Raw genomic sequence first — 19,664 nt, 5'->3', positions numbered from 1 at the left:
TGAATGTACAAAATTGAAAATGAAAATGAATAAAACATTTAAAGTAAAAAAAAAAAAAAAAAGAAGAATCCAGTCTGGGCTGCAGCTAGTGAAATAATAGAGTCTGGGCTCTTTTTAATGGAGGTAAGTACATTATTCGAGACTGGGAAAGGAAGTAATTGGGTCAAATAGTTTAAGAACCGTTACTCTAGAATAAGTTATGGCAAAGAACATAAAAGAGCATACATTAATTTTGAGCGATCTTGTACTGCCAAAGTTTGGCTGCTGATCTATAGAAGACTGCATGGAATTTCATAACATTGAAAGGGGTGGAGACTACTTTTTTCCCTGTTATTCCTTTACTAACTTAATGAAGTCCTAGCCAAATGTAGCTGACACGCCTCTGGGTGGTTCTTTTATAACGTGAGCTCTTCTAATGCTGCAATATAAGATCAAAGATCCCTAAGAACTTCTCATACTGTCTGATTCCTCTGGAACTAAGGCTGTAGCTGTATTGGGCAACTTTAGAAAGTGTGATCCAGGAACTTATCCCTATTTTCCATTCAGAAGAAGTGCAAAATGATCCCAGAAAAGAATGAATTGGTCTTCTTTGTAAATGGCAAGAAGGTAGGACAAAACCTGTGTTTCTTATAACATTTCTTCTTGCATCTTAGTACAATACAATATAATATCAGAGTTGGAAGGGATCTTGGAGGTCTTCTAGTCCAACCCCCTGCCAGGAAATTCCAGACAAATGGCTATCCAACATTTCTTAAAAACCTCCAGTGTTGGGGCATTCACAACTTCTGGAAGCAAGCTGTTCCACTGATTAATTGTTCTAACTGTCAGGAAATTTCTCCTCAGTTCTAAGTTGCTTTTTTCCTTGATTAGTTTCCACCCATTGCTTCTTGTTCTCCCCTCAGGTGTCTTGGAGAATAGTTTGACTCCCTCTTCTTTGTGGCAACCCCTGAGAGATTGGAACTCTGCTATTATGTCTCCCCTAGTCCTTCTTTTCATTAAACTAGACATACCCAGTTCCTGCAACTGTTCTTCATATGTTTTGTTTCTCCAGTCCTCTAATCATCTTTGTTGCTCTTTTCTGCACTCTTTCTAGAGTCTCCACATCTTTTCTACCTCGTGGCGACCAAAAGTGAATGCAGTATTCCAAATGTGGCCTTACCAAGGCATTATAAATTGGTATTAACACTTCACTTGATCTTGATTCTATCTCTATGTTTATGTAGCCTAGAACTGTGTTGGCTTTTTTGGTAGCTGCTGCAGAATGCTGGTTCATATTTAAATGGTTGTCCACTAGGTCAATGGTTGTCCAAGATCCCTCTCACAGTTACTACTATTGAGGAAGGTACCACCTATACTGTACCTGTGCATTTCATTTTTCTTGCCTAAATGTAGAACCTTACTCTTTTTACCATTGAATTTCATTTTATTAGATAGTGCCCAATGTTCAAGTTTGTTAAGATCCTTCTGTATCTTAAGCCTGTATTCTGGAGTGTTGGCTATTCCTGCCAGCTTGGTTTATTCCCTCATCCAAATCATTGATAAAGATGTTGAAGAGTACTGGGCCTAAAACAGAGCCTTGGGGTACTCCACTACATACTTCCCTCCATGAGATACAGTTCCATTGAGGACTAATGTTGAGTGTGGTTGGTCAGCCAGTTACGAATCCATCTGGTGGTGATGCTGTCTAACCCACATTCTTTTACTTTATCTAGTAATAGGTTCTGGTCTACCTTATCAAATGCCTTACTGAAGTCCAAGTAAACTGTATCGATGGCATTCCTTTGGTCCACTAATTTTGTCACTTTGTCAAAGAATGCAATAAGATTAGTCTGGGATGATCTGTTTTTGACAAACCCATGTTGGCTTTTGGCTATTACTTTGTTTGCGTCTAGGTGTTCGGTAATTCGTTGCTTGATTATCTTTTCCAGAATCTTTCCTGGCATTGAGGTCAGGCTGATAGGTCTATAGTTTCCTGGATCTATTTTTTTCCCCTTTTGAAGATGGGAACCACGTCAGCTCTTTTCCAGTCCTCTGGCAGTTCCCTGGTGCTCCAGGATCTCTGAAAGATATAGTTCAGTGGTTCTGAGATCTCATCTGCCAGTTCCTTCAGAACCCTGGTGTGTAATCTGTCCAGTCCTGGTGATTTGAATTTATCTAGGGTAGACAGGTGCTCACTTACCATTTTCTTACCTATTTCAATTTGTGTTCCTAATCTGATTTTTGTGGTGCTGTTTTTGATAGGTTGGACGGTTTTATCCCTTTGTGTAAAGACAGATGCAAAAATGAGTTAAATAGTTCTGCTTTCTCCCTGTTGCTTGTCACCTTCTTGCCACTTTCTCCCAGCAATGGACCAATTGTTTCCTTAACCTTTTTCTTGTTTTTAACATGTTGGAAGAAGCTTTTTCTTAGTTCATGGATTATTCCCACGACCCCTTTCTCTCTTTAGCAGATGGCAAAAGCATTTCTCAAAGAAGCAGCACTGGATTTAAGATATTTCTTTAAGATATTTACTGACTTCAATAAATGATAGAGGAATGAAGAAACGTGGATAGCTGATGAATAGCTGTCATTATGACCATTGGGGTGGTTGTTTTAGAAAACAAATCAAACTTTTTAATGGATTCAATGTTTCTTTTAATAAAAAAGGAGGAAGAAGCATAACACTTTTCTCTCTGTTTCTGTTCCATTTTTGCATTAATAAAGATTTTACTTAAGCCAGGGAACATCACTTTTATAAAAATGTCATTCATAAGTTAGTGCCGAGCAAATACTCAATAAACTAATAGAGCTGAATTAAAGAAAACTGTAGAAAACCACCAAAGTAAGACAATTAATGCAATCTCATCTGCTATGTGGTAAAGTATGTAATCAAATAGATAACATATATTTCTTGGTTGCCTGTAGCTTTTCCTGATCCTGTCTTTGGTTGCTTTCTATTTAGCTTGTTAACATCCAAGATGAACTGAATTACAAAAGTATATCCCCTCCCAAAGCCCTATGTTTCTGTTTGACAGTGAGATTTAAAATTAGTAATTACCAATAACAAATGGGTTCCATGTTGTAGCTGGACGAACAGGTAGTTTATTCCATTCCTGATGAATTTTAGAGAAAAATGTACTGTGTATTGCAATGTCCTGGTTTGCTCCAGAAAATTTTACCCCCAGACTCTGCATACAATTTGCTCTGGCTGCCAGGATGTAGTTCATGAATTGAAAGTTAAAACCTCCCTTTTAACTCCATTATAAATAGCTTAGAATTAGATTAATCTCATTGAGCGTGGTCAAATTCTGCTTTTATGGCTGAGCATCTGACTGATGCTTGCCTTAAAAAAAGATACCCTCAGCAATCAATCTATCATAGGGCTGTGGAGGTGACGAATGGGTCACAGCCCAGGTTGAGATTATGTAACCTCATCAAGGAATACAAAGTCATTATTTTTACTTCCTTAAAAACACTGCGTTTTAAATCTCTGTAGCAACAGAGGTCTTTTCTTTTCCCTTGTCTTTTTCTAACTACGAGCTTCCTTGAAATAAAGAGAAAAGTGAAGTCCTGTTCCTACATCGTTTTGTTCTATCCCAATAGATCATTGCTCAGAAGACTGTATGCTTTGTGTATAGAAAAAACCAGCTCAGCCCATAGATCTTTAACTAAAAAAGCTTACCGGACATCTGGAAAAGATCCCCCCCCTTTTGAATTCTTCAACAACTGCTACCAGATCAAACAGAATAGGCAATAATTGATAGTTACAAGCATGCAACTCATCTAGATGCTTCTGGACACCTTCCTCTTCATGTAAACAATTCTGGCAGCATTCACAATGTACCTCTTTAGAATGTGCCCCATTGAAAATCACATTGAGTCTGGGGTGGAGGTGGACAGACTCCAAATCCCTATTAAGAATATACTTGATGATAGGTTAACAATTCATGGTACAAAATGTGCAAAAGTGTTTCTTCCAGACTTTTACGGATCTAAACATTAACTGAAACCCTTGCAAATCCTCTCCTTCCCCCCTCCCCCACATAGTAAGTTTTACCTCAGTCGTGTCTCTTCCATGAGTCAAAAATCCTCTGAAACGGTGCCAGTATTGATTTAGCAATCAACCTTGGGAAAAGGTTGGCAGATAATTTGGATTACTTGTTACATAAAATGAGTCTACCCTGTAAATAAAAGATGCCTGAGTTCTGTGATAGTCACCTTGACGTAAATGGGCTTTGTGGCGCAAGTTTGTCCAGATCCTTCAAAACCCACTGCAGCATGGAAAGATGATGAAATGCTACCAGAAGAAGAGATGGAGCATTTCAGCAAACTATGAGAATGAATTGATCGTGAGCTTGGGATAGAATGCAATATATGGGAGTTGATGAGAAAGGTTACCTTGTCTCTAGTTTTGGCAGCCTGATATGGTAAATAACTGGTATAGTTTTCTGCATGTGACTTCAAGGCTACCATGATGAGTGATTAGAGGGTTTGATAAGATGTAAAAAAACAGGCCAAAAATAATACAGGCAGTCCTCACACTTACAACAGTTCATTTAGTGACTGTACAGAATTATGACAGCAGAAAAAAGTGACATGACTGTTTTTCAAACTTATGACCCTTGCGACATCCCCAAAGTTACATGATCAAGATTCAGACATTTGACAACTTCTTCATATTTATGACAGTTGCAGTGTTCTGAGGTCATGTGATCACCTTTTGTAACCCTCTGACAAGGAAAGTCAATGGAAAAAGCCAGATTCACTTAGCAATTGTTTTACTAACTTAACAAGTGCAGTGATTCAATTAACAACTGTGGTAAGAAAAAATGCAAAATTCATTTGCAACTATCTTGCTTAACAACAGAATTTTTGGGCTCAATTGTTGTCATAAGTCGAGGACTACCTATATTTAGTAATCTGGCTATCATTTGAAATTCATTAAGCATCTAATGTCTCAAATAGTCAAAATCATAGTATTTTTTCATTTCATTATAGCATGACTGTGTCATTTGTATTTGACTGAAATTTTTTGATTAGTATTGATTTTGTAAGAAGGTGATATAAAAAGAAAAAATAGCTACTTCAATCAAAGGAAGACCATGTGCATTTATTTTACCACTCCTTATACACTTAATGTCCCAATGATGTATTAGATGAGTGGCTTGACTTGACTTTATTTGAGTACATATGCATTAAATCAGCTTTCCCAAAACAGGTGGTCTATAGATGGTGGCTAGAAATTATGGGAGTTGCAGGCCCTACATATGTGGAAGGAACTAGGCTGGGAAAATTGAGGGGTTGGGGGCAAACCTTTTCCCTTCCACCTGATAGTCTTGGTGAAAAACTGATTTCCCATTAAATCAATGGCAGTAGCAACAAGTTTTTCCCCCTTAGATATGTAGCTTAGTCCTGATTCAGTTCTTACATGACAAGTAGTTCCTGTAAAATGATAACAAATTTACATGCAGGAGGAAATGGACTTTGAAATTATGATCTTGTTGTGTAACATGTATTATACTGAGTCTTGCTGGATCATCCCAAAGACTTATGCAATCTAGCGTACTGCTTCCACAGCAAATTATTGAGTAGCACACTGCTACAAAAGATTATGGTTCTGTAAAGTCAGTATCAATTTCCTCAAACTCCTTTAAATAAGCTTCCTTAACTAATTGCCACATTTTATGGCAGTAAACCAAATCACGCCAAGAAATGTGCATTTACCTATCCTAAAATTCTTGCACGTCCAGGCAAAATGAATGTTAACGAACACTTAGTTTATTTACAGCACCACCACCACAAATTAAAGCACACAGTAACCTTCTACACAAATGTAAGAAATGTGCTGAGATAATCTGTTAATCAGTAGTTCAGTACCTTGTCAGGAAGAGAAACAAGCACAGGTTTTTGGTTTTTTGACCTGGAATCAAAGTTTTCAACTGAAAAGCAGTTTTATAATTGATTCTAATCTGAAAAGCTAGCAAAAACTTATTGTTAATAATTAAAACTAAGTTAGCTAGAGTTCAGAAGATTAAAATTTTCTCTTGCTCAAGATATCATCCCCTAGATATCACTTAAAGTAACTAAGGTAGAAAAACTGCATGTTTAGTGAGAAGCAATAGGGATCCAGCACCTTGAAACTGCTCAAATGGTCCAATTGTTGCAATTACTGCAATTAGGAAGGGAAGTATGTTAATATTGGCAGAACAGATAGTGCCATCCAAATCTTAGTACACTCTGCATGCTTGTGACTGAAAACTTATGCTTTAGTGCATAGAGCACCTAGTACGCTATGTTGGACCAGGGAGACAAAGTAATTTGTGATTTCTAGAGATACTTCTAGCCCTCAGTACATGACAGGAGATGCTTAGTACAAGTTTTTTTGTCAAACTTAGCAGATTGAGTCTACAATTTCATTAAGAATATTGCCCATTTATTTAAGATGAAATTATTCTTTCTACTAAACAGTAAGACTATTAACACTTAAATCAAAACAAGGAAACATATAAGGAACCTGTTTAAAAATGAATAATTAAAGGCACCAAAATCTGTTTGAAAACCATGGGAAAAGAGCTTACGGTTATTCCTTGTGACAGCATAAACATATCCATATCCAAAATGTTAGCTTGGCAACAATGCAAATTGGTTTATTGTTTTCATCTTACACAATTTGTTTGACTTTCTATTGTCTTGCAACATATTGGTGTCTCCTATACAATATTGATCAGGTCTAAATCTGATTACCTCCAAAAGTAATTGTCATCTGCAGTTTATATTGTAAATGCTATGTAAGATATCAAGGACAGGAGTATTTCCTTTAAGAAATGGCACTTTGTCAAAGAGGCTGGATGGTTTGTGCAATTCATTCACAAATAGTAGAATGTGCTGACTTCTACAATGTAATCAGATCTTATCAGTTTGTTTGTTTCTGAAATTATCTGCAGCATACATATACATTTATAGTCACATGTATTTTAAGAAACTATTTTTCTTTTTTCTTTTTAGATAGTGGAGAAGAATGTGGATCCAGAAACTACGTTGCTAACCTACCTTAGAAGGAAACGTATCTGAGCTCAAGAAATGTGCACTGTATGGAATTTAAAAGAGTCCATATATTTCCAGGTGGTCTAAGGATTCAGGAACAGACTAGAATACAGTAGAATAAGTTTTAAGATTTCTGAGGATTCCGTTCCTGCTAATTCTGTTATTTCCAATATTTCTAGTGTTGCCAGAATTAAACTGAATGGAAGCACATTCACAACTAATAGTACAATCTCTGTGTGAGAAGATGGATAACTTTCGTCTTTTGTCTTGCATTGGATTAGTACGAAAGAAGCTGAGCTACTTGATTCCTACGTTGGAAAATTAATGCCTAACCTGGAAAATAGCATGGCTTATTTCTAATCAAATCTGATTTCAAGATGAACAAGCAATGCCACATCAACCCCTCAACTTCTCTATCTCCCACTTATCTGTTGATCCTTATTATTAAGTCCTAAGTTCTTCTAAATAGCCTCAGTTATCACCAGCTGAAATTACTGTTATGTCATGGTTACAGCTGGCCATTACTGGAGGATATGAAGGACCACTGCTCTCCCTCCAATATCTGTTGCCTGACAACAATAGCTTCCTAAGGACTGGCATACTCTTTGCTAAAATACATTTCCCAGATAATGTAAGAAGGCTTCAATAAACTGCCAAACAAAGTGCCAGGTGTTACAAATATGTCTTTACCTTCCCTTTCTCATTAATTAAATCCAGTTGTGGTCACATGACGCTCAAACACAAACTAACAACCACATTTAAATTGCACAAATCTATCTTAGGCAATAAATGTGGTTTTGGAGCTCAGAAATCTAGACTGAGTGAACCTAAATGAACCATTGGCACTTATGTTTAAAGAATGTATGTGGCCATTGCTGGGATCTGTCTTCTGTTGTAGGTAATGATTCAGTGCTTCTTTCCTGCAGTAACTGAACCAGGGAGTTCAGTTCGGATATCAGACGTTCAGGAGATGGAAAGGGTTAGGCTATTTAATTTAAGGGGAATAATTCACTGGTTTGGGTTAAATCTAAGCCTTCTCTCTTGTTTAAAATAAGTAGCATATTAATGCTTACATCATAGTTAATCTTAGATGCTGAAAGAGGGGCCAGGAAAGAAGAGCAGACAAATAGGGAAAGTTCATCCATTAGGGTCCAGTATATTTGTTCTTCATAAAAAGTTGAAGAGTTGCCATGGAAAAATAATTGCATAGTACTAATTACATTAAGAATGTTACCAAGTGGAACATCATATTTTACTAGAAATATTTTACTTGAATTCTGTGCTAGAGAATTAATGCCTAATCTGTTTTTTTCTCAGTCATATGTGTAGAACAAATAAATATATCTAGTGCATGTAAATCAATTATTCCCTTTTGCCAGCTGATCCTCTTCAGCAATTAAAAAAGGTAAAACTGTATTTATTTAAGGATCTATGCACAGTTGAAGTTGGACATATTAATCACAAACTATAAAAGAGGCATATTATGAGTTCCAGCTTTGTATGCAGTTTTATATACAACCCATTAAATTAACATAATTTCTCAAAGAACCATCAACCAAAAACATCGATTAGCAAAAAGCAGCTGAGAATTGATTGATATAAAGGTTTGCTTGAAGAACTGAAATGAGAAAACCATGTGCCATTATTGGCTGTGCTTCTTGACATACAAACCAAATAAGATAATAATTGGAGGCTGTACTCACATCACTTGCAAAAAAAACACCAGCCAAGGTTCCTCTGTGAGGGAGATGAATGGTTCCTAATATGACAATAAATACATTAAAATACGTGATTTATTTTAATCTTCATTATCTTTTGTGCCTTCATCATTTTGGTTAGTTTATGATTTGATATTCTATGAATCCAGTAATCAAGTTAAGCATGTTGTGTGAACATGGTTCAGGAGTCAATAGTCCAGTCTTGTTCAATAATTGTGTGATTTTTAAAAATCATTTGATTAAACCCTATACTTAAAAATCAGTTTTCCCATCAGGGAATACATATGAATAAACCAAAATAGCTTTAAAAAAAAGGCAGATTTTTTAGCCTGTTCTTATGAACAGCAATGCAAGCTTGTTACCAGGACCACAGACTTTCAATGATAAAGAACTGTATGCGATTAGCCATGTTGGTACATTTTCCTTAAGCTCTATCCTCTTAGTGGGCTTGTGTGGAACCAAGCTCGGCTGTGGAGAAGGAGGCTGTGGTGCTTGCACAGTCATGATTTCCAAGCTTGACAACTCTCGAAACATCATGTATCCTTTGTACCCCATTCACTAAGATGGAAGAGGTCTTGAATTGCGGGACTGCAGAATTTCTGATAGACAGGACAGGTGCTGGATATCTGGAAACATGTGTTTGTCAAAATCAATCTGTCTCTCCTGAAACTCCTTTGCAGGTTGAGAAAAGATTGCATGCAAGAAATAACAAATATATCACAAAATCTTTGCTTACTGTCCCTTATACAGATATGTGTTAGAGCTATGTGAAAATACTGTTGTCCTGTGCAATAATTGTATGGATTATTAGTAGGAGTCTATGGAGATTTTCAGTCATCCAGGTCATAAACCTCCAAGTGGCCTCAATGGTTCTCTAAAAGAATGCAAATGATCAGCTGTTTGCAAGGAATATAAATCTTTCAATTCCCCACCATCCTGTCAGAGCTGAAGAAGCTTCTTGGATAGAAGTGAAACATCTTCAAAGAAAAACAAGAAAGTCCAGTTGCCTCCTGAAAAAAGCACCTTTGGGGTGATTATTAAGAACTGACTTTCCCCAACATTTCTAATCAGCTACATTTCAGCTTGGATTAGAAGACTTCCAAGGTCCCGTCCAGCCTTTTGGTTTTGAAATCCTGAAGTTCAATTGGATTTAAAGTTTCAACATTCAAATTTTGTCTAACAATTTACTAATATTTTAGTACTACAGAAGAATTGGATTGGATAGCATTTTTAAAATCACTGCACTTTTTCAGCTCTGGTCTCTTAGATTAATACTTGGCAGATTTCAGTGAATGACAGTGAATTATGATCATGAAGGAATGATAATATTATTGCCTTAATGCTAGTTTATTCGCTTACCCATTTACCTTCCACATCTTTATTTAATAATGGTGCTGGTAATCAGAAGCTACATCTTTTGGCCAATGTTTGCCTAGGATTTCAACTTTCATAGGTCCAATCAGCATAACCAATGGGGAGGCATCATCTTCCAAAACATTGGGATGATGCCCATGAATCTACCTCTGTTCCAGTTTCAATATGAGACAGTCTAATCCCGAACATGGGGCTGCCCTTGAAGAGCATCCGGCGACTTCAGCTAGTGCAGAACGCAGCCGCGCGAGTGATTGCGGGTGCACCCCGATTCACCCGCATTACACCTATCCTCCGCGAGCTGCGCTGGCTACCTGTCGATCTCCGGATGCGCTTCAAGGTGCTATTGACCACCCATAAAGCCCTACATGGCAGTGGATCGGGATACTTGAGAGACCGCCTTCTGCCAATTACTCCCTACGGCCTATAAGATCTCATAGGTTAGGCCTCCTCCGCATCCCATCGGCCAGCCAATGTCGGCTGGCAACCACAAGGAGGAGGGCCTTCTCAGTAGCGGCCCCGACCCTTTGGAACGAGCTCCCCGTAGAGATTCGTACCCTCTCCACCGTCCAGGCCTTCCGCACAGCCTTGAAGAACTGGCTCGCCCGTCAGGCCTGGGGATAAGGACCATTACCCCGCCCGAATGTTGTATGCATGTTGTGTATCATTTTATTATGTGTTGTCTTAGTACTGTATTGTTGTATTCCCTCTCCCTGGTTTCTGTGAGCCGCCCTGAGTCCCCTCAGGGAAAAGGGCGGCCTACAAATAAAATCAATTCTAATTCTAATTCTAATTTATTGTACTTCTATAGAAAAATGAAGATTTTGTAAAACAAGCAATTTCCTTAATTCATTTCTCCAGACATTATTCTGCAAATGCATGTTATTCCCTATCTGCGCTCTCCACCATGTAGCTGTAACCACTGTTGAAGGCATTGGAAGCACAAAGACAAGGTTGCACCCTGTACAGGTAAACTGGAGCGATGTGACTATGTGTTAACAAATGTTTAGGTTCACAAATTGAATTAAGCTATATGTAGGAACAATTGGCAGTTCATATACGTAATACACAAAACCCGAAGACCTATTATTTATTGTAATGTGATGTGTGAATCAGATCAGACATCATTGTGTTCACACCTGTCACTAAAAGCAAGTTGATTAGTTGATTTGTCATGGCATATTGTACGAACCAATTCTTCTTCTAGGAGAGAATAGCCAAAAGCCATGGATCACAGTGTGGTTTCTGCACTCCTGGGATTGTCATGTCCATGTACACATTGCTTCGTAATCATCCTCAGCCTAGAATGGAAGAGATTGAAGATGCCTTTCAAGGTAAGATTGCCAGACACAATAGACCACAACTCCCATCCTTATTGGCACAATTACTTTCATCATGGAATAAAGCAAGAAATCCATTTGAAAATGATTAGGTTGATCTCTCATGACTTGGTGAATTTGTTGTCATGTCTTTTGACGCTGGAATCTTGCCTTCTAAAGTTTTCAAAGCCCCAGAGACATTTATTTTTTTCTCTATGGGCAGTTTCCTTTCTTGGAAATAAAAAAAAATGAATTTCTTCATGGTTGACAAAAGCAAAAACTAAAACAACCTTTTCCTTTATGTTCTACATGCCTGTTAATTTTTTCAACTTGATTTGGCAACGTAGGAAATCTCTGCCGCTGTACAGGATACAGACCGATCCTGGAGGGGTACAGAACATTTGCAAAGGTAAGGAACTAAAGATAAAATGTCTTGGTGATGGAATCAGGCTGACTTTTCCAAGTACCGTAAATGTGAAGATGAAATCTGCTTTGACTTCAGCTGAAGTAATGAATACTTCATAGCCATATCTATGTAGCTTACTTGACAATAGTACTGAACTAAATTATCTCCTACTGGGTTGGTTTTCAATTTCAATGTTGTCTCCATAGAACAGAGGTGGGTTTGTTATCATTATTAATCATTTATTTGACTATAGCTATTATTACTTCTATATATAGCACTCAAAATTTAACTATATTTAAATTTTGCTACTGTTGCTACTGGTTCGTACTGGTTCGGGCGAACCGGTAGTGGAAATTGTGACTGGGTCACCAAACTGGTAGAGTCAGAAGGCTTGTGACACCCTCGAACTGGTTCCTCGGTTGCCGTGGCATGTTTTTTGGGGGGCATTTTTAATCTTCTGCATATGTGCAGACCTATTTACAAGCAACTAGGCATGTGCACAGAGCAAATTGTGTGTGCACCGAACCAACAGCAATGCCAGCAGCAACCCACCTAGCCATAGAATCACTGGGATAATTGAGTTTTATAGGCCAATGATACACAATTTTGGTTTCATTATCATCCAATTCCAATAAAAGATTCTGGAACATTACTGAGGGTTTGGAAAATGGGCTCAAAGAGGGAATATGCTAAAATTATACTCAGGCAAGACAGAAACGCTGTTATCAAAAAACAAACAAACTGCATTTGGGGGTTGCAATAAAGCCTGTGGTTGCAATCTCCTTTAGGGAATGGTTTTGTCATTCATTTGTGACTAGATTTGCAGGTGGTAAATTTGTGGTGAGGCGCATGGTTGCACCACTATAGATAGTACATCAACTGCAAGTCTTTCTGCAATATGGTGATAGTTATTCACATCTTGGTTCCAACTTATTGTGGCTACTGCTTTGCACTCTATGAGGGGTTACTTCTCAAGAATGTTCAGAAATCACAACTGCGGCAAAAATAAGTAGGAAGACTGCTAACTGATGAAAGGTATGGGGAACACCTGCCCATGTGGAATAATTTACAGTAATTGTCATTTGCCTGAGGGGCACAAGTTAAATATCGTTTAGGGCTTGATGATTTGAGGAACTACCTTCCCAAGTATCAACCTGTCGGAGAGACGTTTTTGAAGATGCCCTGGCTGCTGATACATGGTGGAGGGGAGGGGTGAAATTCAGCAGGTTCTGACAGGTTCTGGTAATAGAAATTTTGAGTAGTTTTGAGTAGTTCAGAGAACTGGTAAATGCCACCTCTGGCTGGCCACAGGAATGGGGAGGGAATGGGGATTTTGCTGTATCCTTGCTCGGCCATTCCACCAAGCCACCCCCACAGAACCGGTAGTAAAAAAATCTTTGAATTTCACCACTGTTGGAGGGTCTTCTGTGTGGCTTTCAACCTATGAAATGCTTTTTTTGAGGAGATGAATTTGGTCATTGGTTTTCTCTTCCATTTAGAAAAATAAGGAACAGATATTAATTATCTGTTGTTTACTATATTAATTTTAATTTAGATTTAATATTTATTTACATCCTGCTTTTATTATTTTTATAAATACTCAACGTGGTAAACATTCCTTATACTACTCATCTCCTATATTCCCCACAAGAATAAGCCTGTGAGGTGAATTTGGGGTGAGAGAGAGTGATTGCCCCAAAGTCACTCATCTGGCTTTCATGTCTAAAATGGGTCTGTCTCCTGGTTTCTAGGCCAACACCTTATCCACTAGACAAACTGACCCACAATTTTAATTTTTCATATTTAATTGTATTGGTTTTATATTGCTTTTATAATTGTAAGCTGATTTGATTTCTTGTATAATAAAAAACAGGGTACAAAATAAACCAGTAACTGTCCAGCATGGGAAATGATAGTTCATTTATTGTTATTGTTGTTATTGCCAGTATAGCCTACCTTTTCTCTGAGAACTGAGAGTAACTAACAGTGGTATTCTCCTGATTTAATTCTTACCTTGAAAGTGGATTAGGGTGAAAGCAATAATTGGCTCAAAGTCATTTTATAGTTGAATGGGAACTTAAAGTTCAGTGTCTTCAGCTCAAACCCTATCTTTTATCCATGACATTTGAACATTTAAACACTCTTTAAATGTTTGCATGTTCTTTCATATGTGCTCCATAGTTTATTTGGAACTATTTCTATATCTTCCTATTTCTATCTAGGAAGGGGGATGCTGTGGAAAACTAGTAAAAGGAAAAGGTTGCTGTATGGCTGGAAAAGAAAGAAATGAGGTAAGTGGCATAAATCAGTTGGAAAAGAATACTAAGTATAGAAAAGAAAAAAATGAAAAAGTGTCCTCCAACTTGCATTAATTTGTATATACCGGTAGCAGATTTCACTTCTAAGATTAATTATTTAATATTAAAATCTCTATTGTATTGTACTTGCTGTACAGATGTGTGTGAGAGAGAAAGAGCAAGAATGCAAGGAAAAAATAAGTAAATTTGTTTTAACATAGATTAAAATACCAAAAAAGAAAAAAAGAAAAAAAGAAGATTTAAAAAAAGAATTATTATTTTCCGATTGCTGTCTTTTTAATATGTCTACTAATTGCTATTTACTTTATCATGTCTTATATTTTTTAAAGGTTCAGGGGTGCGATGATAAACAAGCCAATGGAAATAAACAGTTGGAGAAATTATCCCCAGTAGGATGTTTTATAAATGGATTAGGGTTACAGCTCCCAGAATTCATAAGTACAACTGTCACAGTATAATTACTAGTTTGTTTGCTTAGGAATTTTGAAAGTTGTAGGTTTAATAAATTAAGAACTATTGGATAGTAGGAAACTGACTTAAGAATTACTTGGTCATGTAGTACCTGAACAATTATTGTTACTTCTTGAAGGTTCTTACTGTTCCTAATTTTTTTTACAAATTCAGAAATTAAAAACATGAAAATAGTCTTTAATAGTATAATAGTAGAAAACCAAAAAAGAAAAGAAAAGACATCCATATACTATATGTTTAATTTTGTACTACTAAAACTCTTTAGAACATAGAATAATAGTGTTGGAAGGGATCTTGGAGGTCTTCTAGTCCAACTGCCTGCTGAAGCAGGAGACCTTATACCATTTCTGACAATGGCTATCCTGCCTTTTCTTAAAAACCTCCAGTGATGGAGCATCCACAACTTCAGAAGGCAAGGCATTCCACAGGTTAATTGTACTCACCATTAAGAAATTTCTCCTTAGTTCTAGTATTCTCTTTTCTCTCCTTTCTCTCTTGTGTCTGTAATGTTTAAGGAGGTGAATCAATGCATCATAGGGCAGCAAATTTGAATCAAGGTGTCAGCCTCTGTTTTGCTGCTTGCTTTCGGCTGCCATTGAAATGGGGAGGGGGGGCATGGTATTTGGGTAGGGAAGTGTTCAGTGCAGGAGTGACTGTAAAAAGAGAGTTGTTCTCACCATCTACTGCGCATGTTGCAGATAGAGGATTTGCCGCCAAGGCCAACTGTCCGGCACACCAACCTGATGATGCTTTTTGAAGATGTCTCCCACAGGACACCTGTGGGATGTACGGATTGGGCTATGGGATGGGGTTACCAAGGGGAGGAGGTTGGGTCACATATTGATATCTATGATTATGCACGCTTTTGCCTCAGATCTTGCTTTGCCTACCTGCTATCTACTCATGACCAGTAAAAGTACTCTTAATTCTGCAAAATGGAGTTGAGTGGTTTCTTTCTTGGTTATTGAGGGAGGCCGCCATGACACAAGGTACATCAAGTGACCTAATTTATGGAATGTGTCCAAAATCTGGGACCCATGATGCCAGTGGAATTGAAATTTGGCAAATGTGTTGCCACAAATTTATATTCTACTTCTGCCCCCCCTCCAATTTGGTAGACCGGTCTCAGCCAAGACTTCTGGAGGCTAGGTAGATTGATTCATCTTTTCAGCCACTGGAGATCAGGTAGAGCAGTCTCATCCTAGCTCTCTAGAAACCAGTAGACTGTGCCACCATTGACTGCTGTAGGTTAAGCTGGCAGGAAGTCAAAAGTCACTTCTACTCCCACTGCTTTTTTACCCGATCTACTGTTTCTCTGTTTAGGTAAGGAAATATCTCTGAAAAAACGATCCACTGGATCTTGGGGTTATCTAATAATATATACATTGCCTTTCTTCTGCAGGGACTGATTACCACAACTCTGTTCAATACATCTGAGTTCCAGCCTTTAGACCCTACCCAGGAGCCTATATTCCCACCTGAGTTATTGGTGAGTTTTCTTTACCTCGCCAAGCGAATGGAATTTCCTTATGAAAGTTTTTGGTATTTTTCTTGATTTGCACACATGAACTAGGACATAAACAAGGCTTTGGTGCAGCCTTGCCAGACACTAGGGGGAAAGGATTTTGATAAACAAAAGCTAGTATTTCTCAAGCTGCGCTGCCTCAAGCTTTGTTGCAGATAGATCTTGGAGACCTCCTGCCCCCCCTTACAAATACCCAGCTGAATAATGAGAGAGGATGTATTAACTTCATAGAATGGCTCCTGTGCTGCTCCTTGTTGCAAAGAATCCTGAAGCCTGTCACTCACTCGAAATAGTAGCTGTAGCTATAATGCAACCCTTCTCTTCTCCCTCATACCAAAATGAGATTGCTTGCTTTGTGATGCCATGTTATTACATGAAGTTAAATCTGGCCTTTTTTCTATAGATACAGAAAAAACCTGTTGAACAACTGTGTTTCAAAGGCGAGCGAGTGACGTGGTTGCAACCATCAACTCTCAAGGAACTTGTTTCTCTGAAAGCTCAGCATCCCGATGCCAAGCTTGTAGTAGGGAACACAGAAGTGGGTAAGAGGACCAACTCTGTTTCCTGTTGAACAATTGCACACAAACATAAACATAGCAGTATATAATTGACTGACCAGTCAAGATTTTACTTCTTTCTTCGTAATGCCAGATAAAGTCCCTTGCATCACCATTAATAATTAAGACCGCAATTTTATACACATTTAAAACAGAAATTCTGTTTTAAAGATAATTAATAACATTTATAATGAATTAATACTAGTGTCCCTGCTCCCCACAATTTGGGTTAACATGTATATTAGATCATAATGTGGTTATCAATACGAACCCAACCACTATCATTTGTAACAGTTAACTTATAACAGTTAACAAGTTGTATGAACTCAGCTAACATGCAGTTCATTTAGTAAATATGACTATTGTATGATGGCTATGCTTTACATCTAATTTAGGGGAAATTTTATATGAATACTGGGCGTAAGGGCACTAAATGCCCTCTCATAATCCAGCAGGTCTTATGTCTGATCCCATAGCTGGAACCATTTATTTCCTCTGTAAAAATGCCTCAAAGCAATATATATTCAAAATAGATTTTCAAGCACTTTTTGCCCCCATTAACAATTTTCTCCCTACTCCCTTGGAGACCCAATATTTGGGAATGTGTAAAGCAGAAGGGGAAATTCTTGGCTTTATACATTCATTACAAGTCAGTGCAAGTGTTCCCGTTTAGGCATGCAGGAATGGCTCTGGAGATTGCTTTAGGAAGGGAGTACTATCACCACTGAGATGAGAGCCACTGTTCTGGCAGTCTTTTATACGAGAGCTTCGTTGCTTCATTGGTAGATTTACTACTTCTGGTTGGCTGCCATGTCTGCACTGACCTCATTATATTTTGTTTTCTTCAGGTATTGAAATGAGATTAAAGAACATGCTGTATCCTGTGATTATAGCCCAACTTGGATCCCAGAAATGAACTCTGTTCAGCACACAGAAGAGGGTAAGCAGTCTGCCTGTTGCCTCAAGGGATTGGCAAGAGGTGCTTGAAATGCACAAGGAAAATTTACAAGCCATGACAAAAAACAACAACAACAAACCCTGGGTGGCAGATCTACTCCCCTTGCACTTATAACCTCTGTTCCTGGTATACTGATTCCTGGAAAAGGTTCTAACCAAATTGAGATTCAATTGACACTTTTGCAAGCCACAATTTCTGAACACATTTAGCTTCTGAAACAATAAGATTGGCTGGTAGAGTAATCTATCAAAAAATGCTGAGGAGGTACTAAGAATTGTACTGTTCAACAAGCAACAAAAGCCTGGATGGGCAGGGAATAGCACTATCAAGGGCATTTTTCTAGGACCTTCGGGAAAATTGCAAGTACAGCACATGGCCAAATCAGATACAGCAAGTAGAGTCCAACCCAGCCCAAGACCACACTGAGGCAAGCCAGTTGCCTTAGAGCAATATTTTCCAATCATATTGCCTGGGAATTCCAGGGGCAATTCTAATGCAAATTACAGTGTGTCTGGTTGGGACAAGCTATCCCAGAGCAGATGGCCAAATTTCTGAATGAAGACTTGGGATCAGGTGGCACGTGGGACATTTGTCCAGAAGCCTCTGTTTTAGGTAAACAAACTGATTTGTTCTTCAGAAATTGATTGAAGACTTACATACACGTACACTCATCACACTCCAAATGATTTCTTTAGAAAAGGGAGGATATATTGCATTGAACTAAAAAACATATATTCACTTATTACAAAGTTTTATTACAAATGTAATAAAACTTTTTTAAAAGGGTGATTTGCTGCATAACCACGGGCTTATTCACTTTCTTGTAATGGTAGAACTGGTATGTATCATCTAAAATCTGGTAACTGCTGGAAAACCAACATCTTGGCATGCTGAGAATGCTTGCAACCTTTTTAACAGCAGTAATTTTGGATCTCTAACTTCTCCTGAAAGGAGTCAACCTGTAATCTCTACCCCCCTCCCACCCCACCCCACTTTTCAGAGTTGCTTTCAGGTTTGCTACTATGATTGCTGAAAGCCAGTGCCCCAATTTTTCCTGCTTTCAGGGGAGAAATACAACAAATCTGTAATGTACATTGGAAAATAAGCATGTCACAGTTTAAAAAGAATCCCCCAAACTGGATTTTCTATCCCAAAAACCAGCTGTCCCCACATGTATGTGATATACATAGCTCCATCTACCATGACCCTCAGATTCCTTCCTTGCTAAGTCAAGTAACATCCTTATAAGATATGCAGGAAACAAAACCTTTCCTGATTCTTAAAAAATAAACCACAGTAAAGGGAGGAGACTAAAGATTTAAAAATTCTTCAGTTCAGCTCCTGAGAACAATACCTTATGAAGGTTCATTTGGTCAAATAGCTCTTGTTTCTGGTTTTACAGGAATCAGATTTGGTGCCTCCTGCAGCCTGAGCTGTGTGGAAGAGGAACTCAGGGAGGCAGTGGCCCATCTTCCTTCTTACAAAGTAGAGGTCTTCCAAGCTGTCCTAGAACAACTGAGATGGTTTGCAGGGCCTCAGATCCGCAATGTTGCAGTAAGTGCTTGCAAATAGCTTGCAATAAAGGAAGGAGACAAGAAAAGCAGGTGGAATATACTGTTCCTTTTAAATCCCAAAGGTGCTTTGTGTGAGATGCTTGAATGAGAAGTTTAATGTCTTCAAAGAAAAAACAAGGAAGACCAGTTGCCTCCTGAAAAAGCACCTTTGGAACAACCATGACCTGGATAACAGAATCTTACAGTTCCTTTAAAATGTATCTCCCTTTGCACTTCTATATCCAATTATTTTATTATCCTTCACACAATACTTCCCCTAATACTGATGGCCAAGCTAGTCTACTGACTTTAATTTCAAAGTTACACAACGTCATCTGCTTCTGAATGTAAGTGTTTCTTAACCTTGACAACTTTTAAGTTGTGGAGTTGAGGTTGTTAAGATTGAGAAACACTGGCTGTGAAAATAGTTTGCACAGTCAGAATA

General features: G+C 38.1%; 1 protein-coding gene across 1 annotated transcript in view; it reads left to right on the top strand.

The window, feature by feature from the left end:
* Positions 1-421: 421 nt before the first annotated feature.
* LOC116507646 (xanthine dehydrogenase/oxidase-like) overlaps positions 422-19,664 on the top strand; it is a 54,840-nt gene continuing 35,597 nt past the window's right edge. Inside the window, 13 exon segments of the mRNA XM_032215941.1 lie at positions 422-606; positions 6,985-7,042; positions 9,185-9,278; positions 10,974-10,993; positions 10,996-11,081; positions 11,320-11,446; positions 11,779-11,840; positions 14,060-14,128; positions 16,029-16,115; positions 16,555-16,693; positions 17,557-17,598; positions 17,601-17,648; positions 19,069-19,220. Of these exon segments, the coding sequence (XP_032071832.1) occupies positions 559-606; positions 6,985-7,042; positions 9,185-9,278; positions 10,974-10,993; positions 10,996-11,081; positions 11,320-11,446; positions 11,779-11,840; positions 14,060-14,128; positions 16,029-16,115; positions 16,555-16,693; positions 17,557-17,598; positions 17,601-17,648; positions 19,069-19,220 (1,032 nt within the window). The 5' untranslated portion in view covers positions 422-558.

Source organism: Thamnophis elegans, chromosome 4 (genome assembly GCF_009769535.1).
Source record: "Thamnophis elegans isolate rThaEle1 chromosome 4, rThaEle1.pri, whole genome shotgun sequence".
Classification (NCBI taxonomy): domain Eukaryota; kingdom Metazoa; phylum Chordata; class Lepidosauria; order Squamata; family Colubridae; genus Thamnophis; species Thamnophis elegans.
Note: the sequence above shows the minus strand (reverse complement) of the source record. Positions and strands in the feature narration are given on the sequence as shown.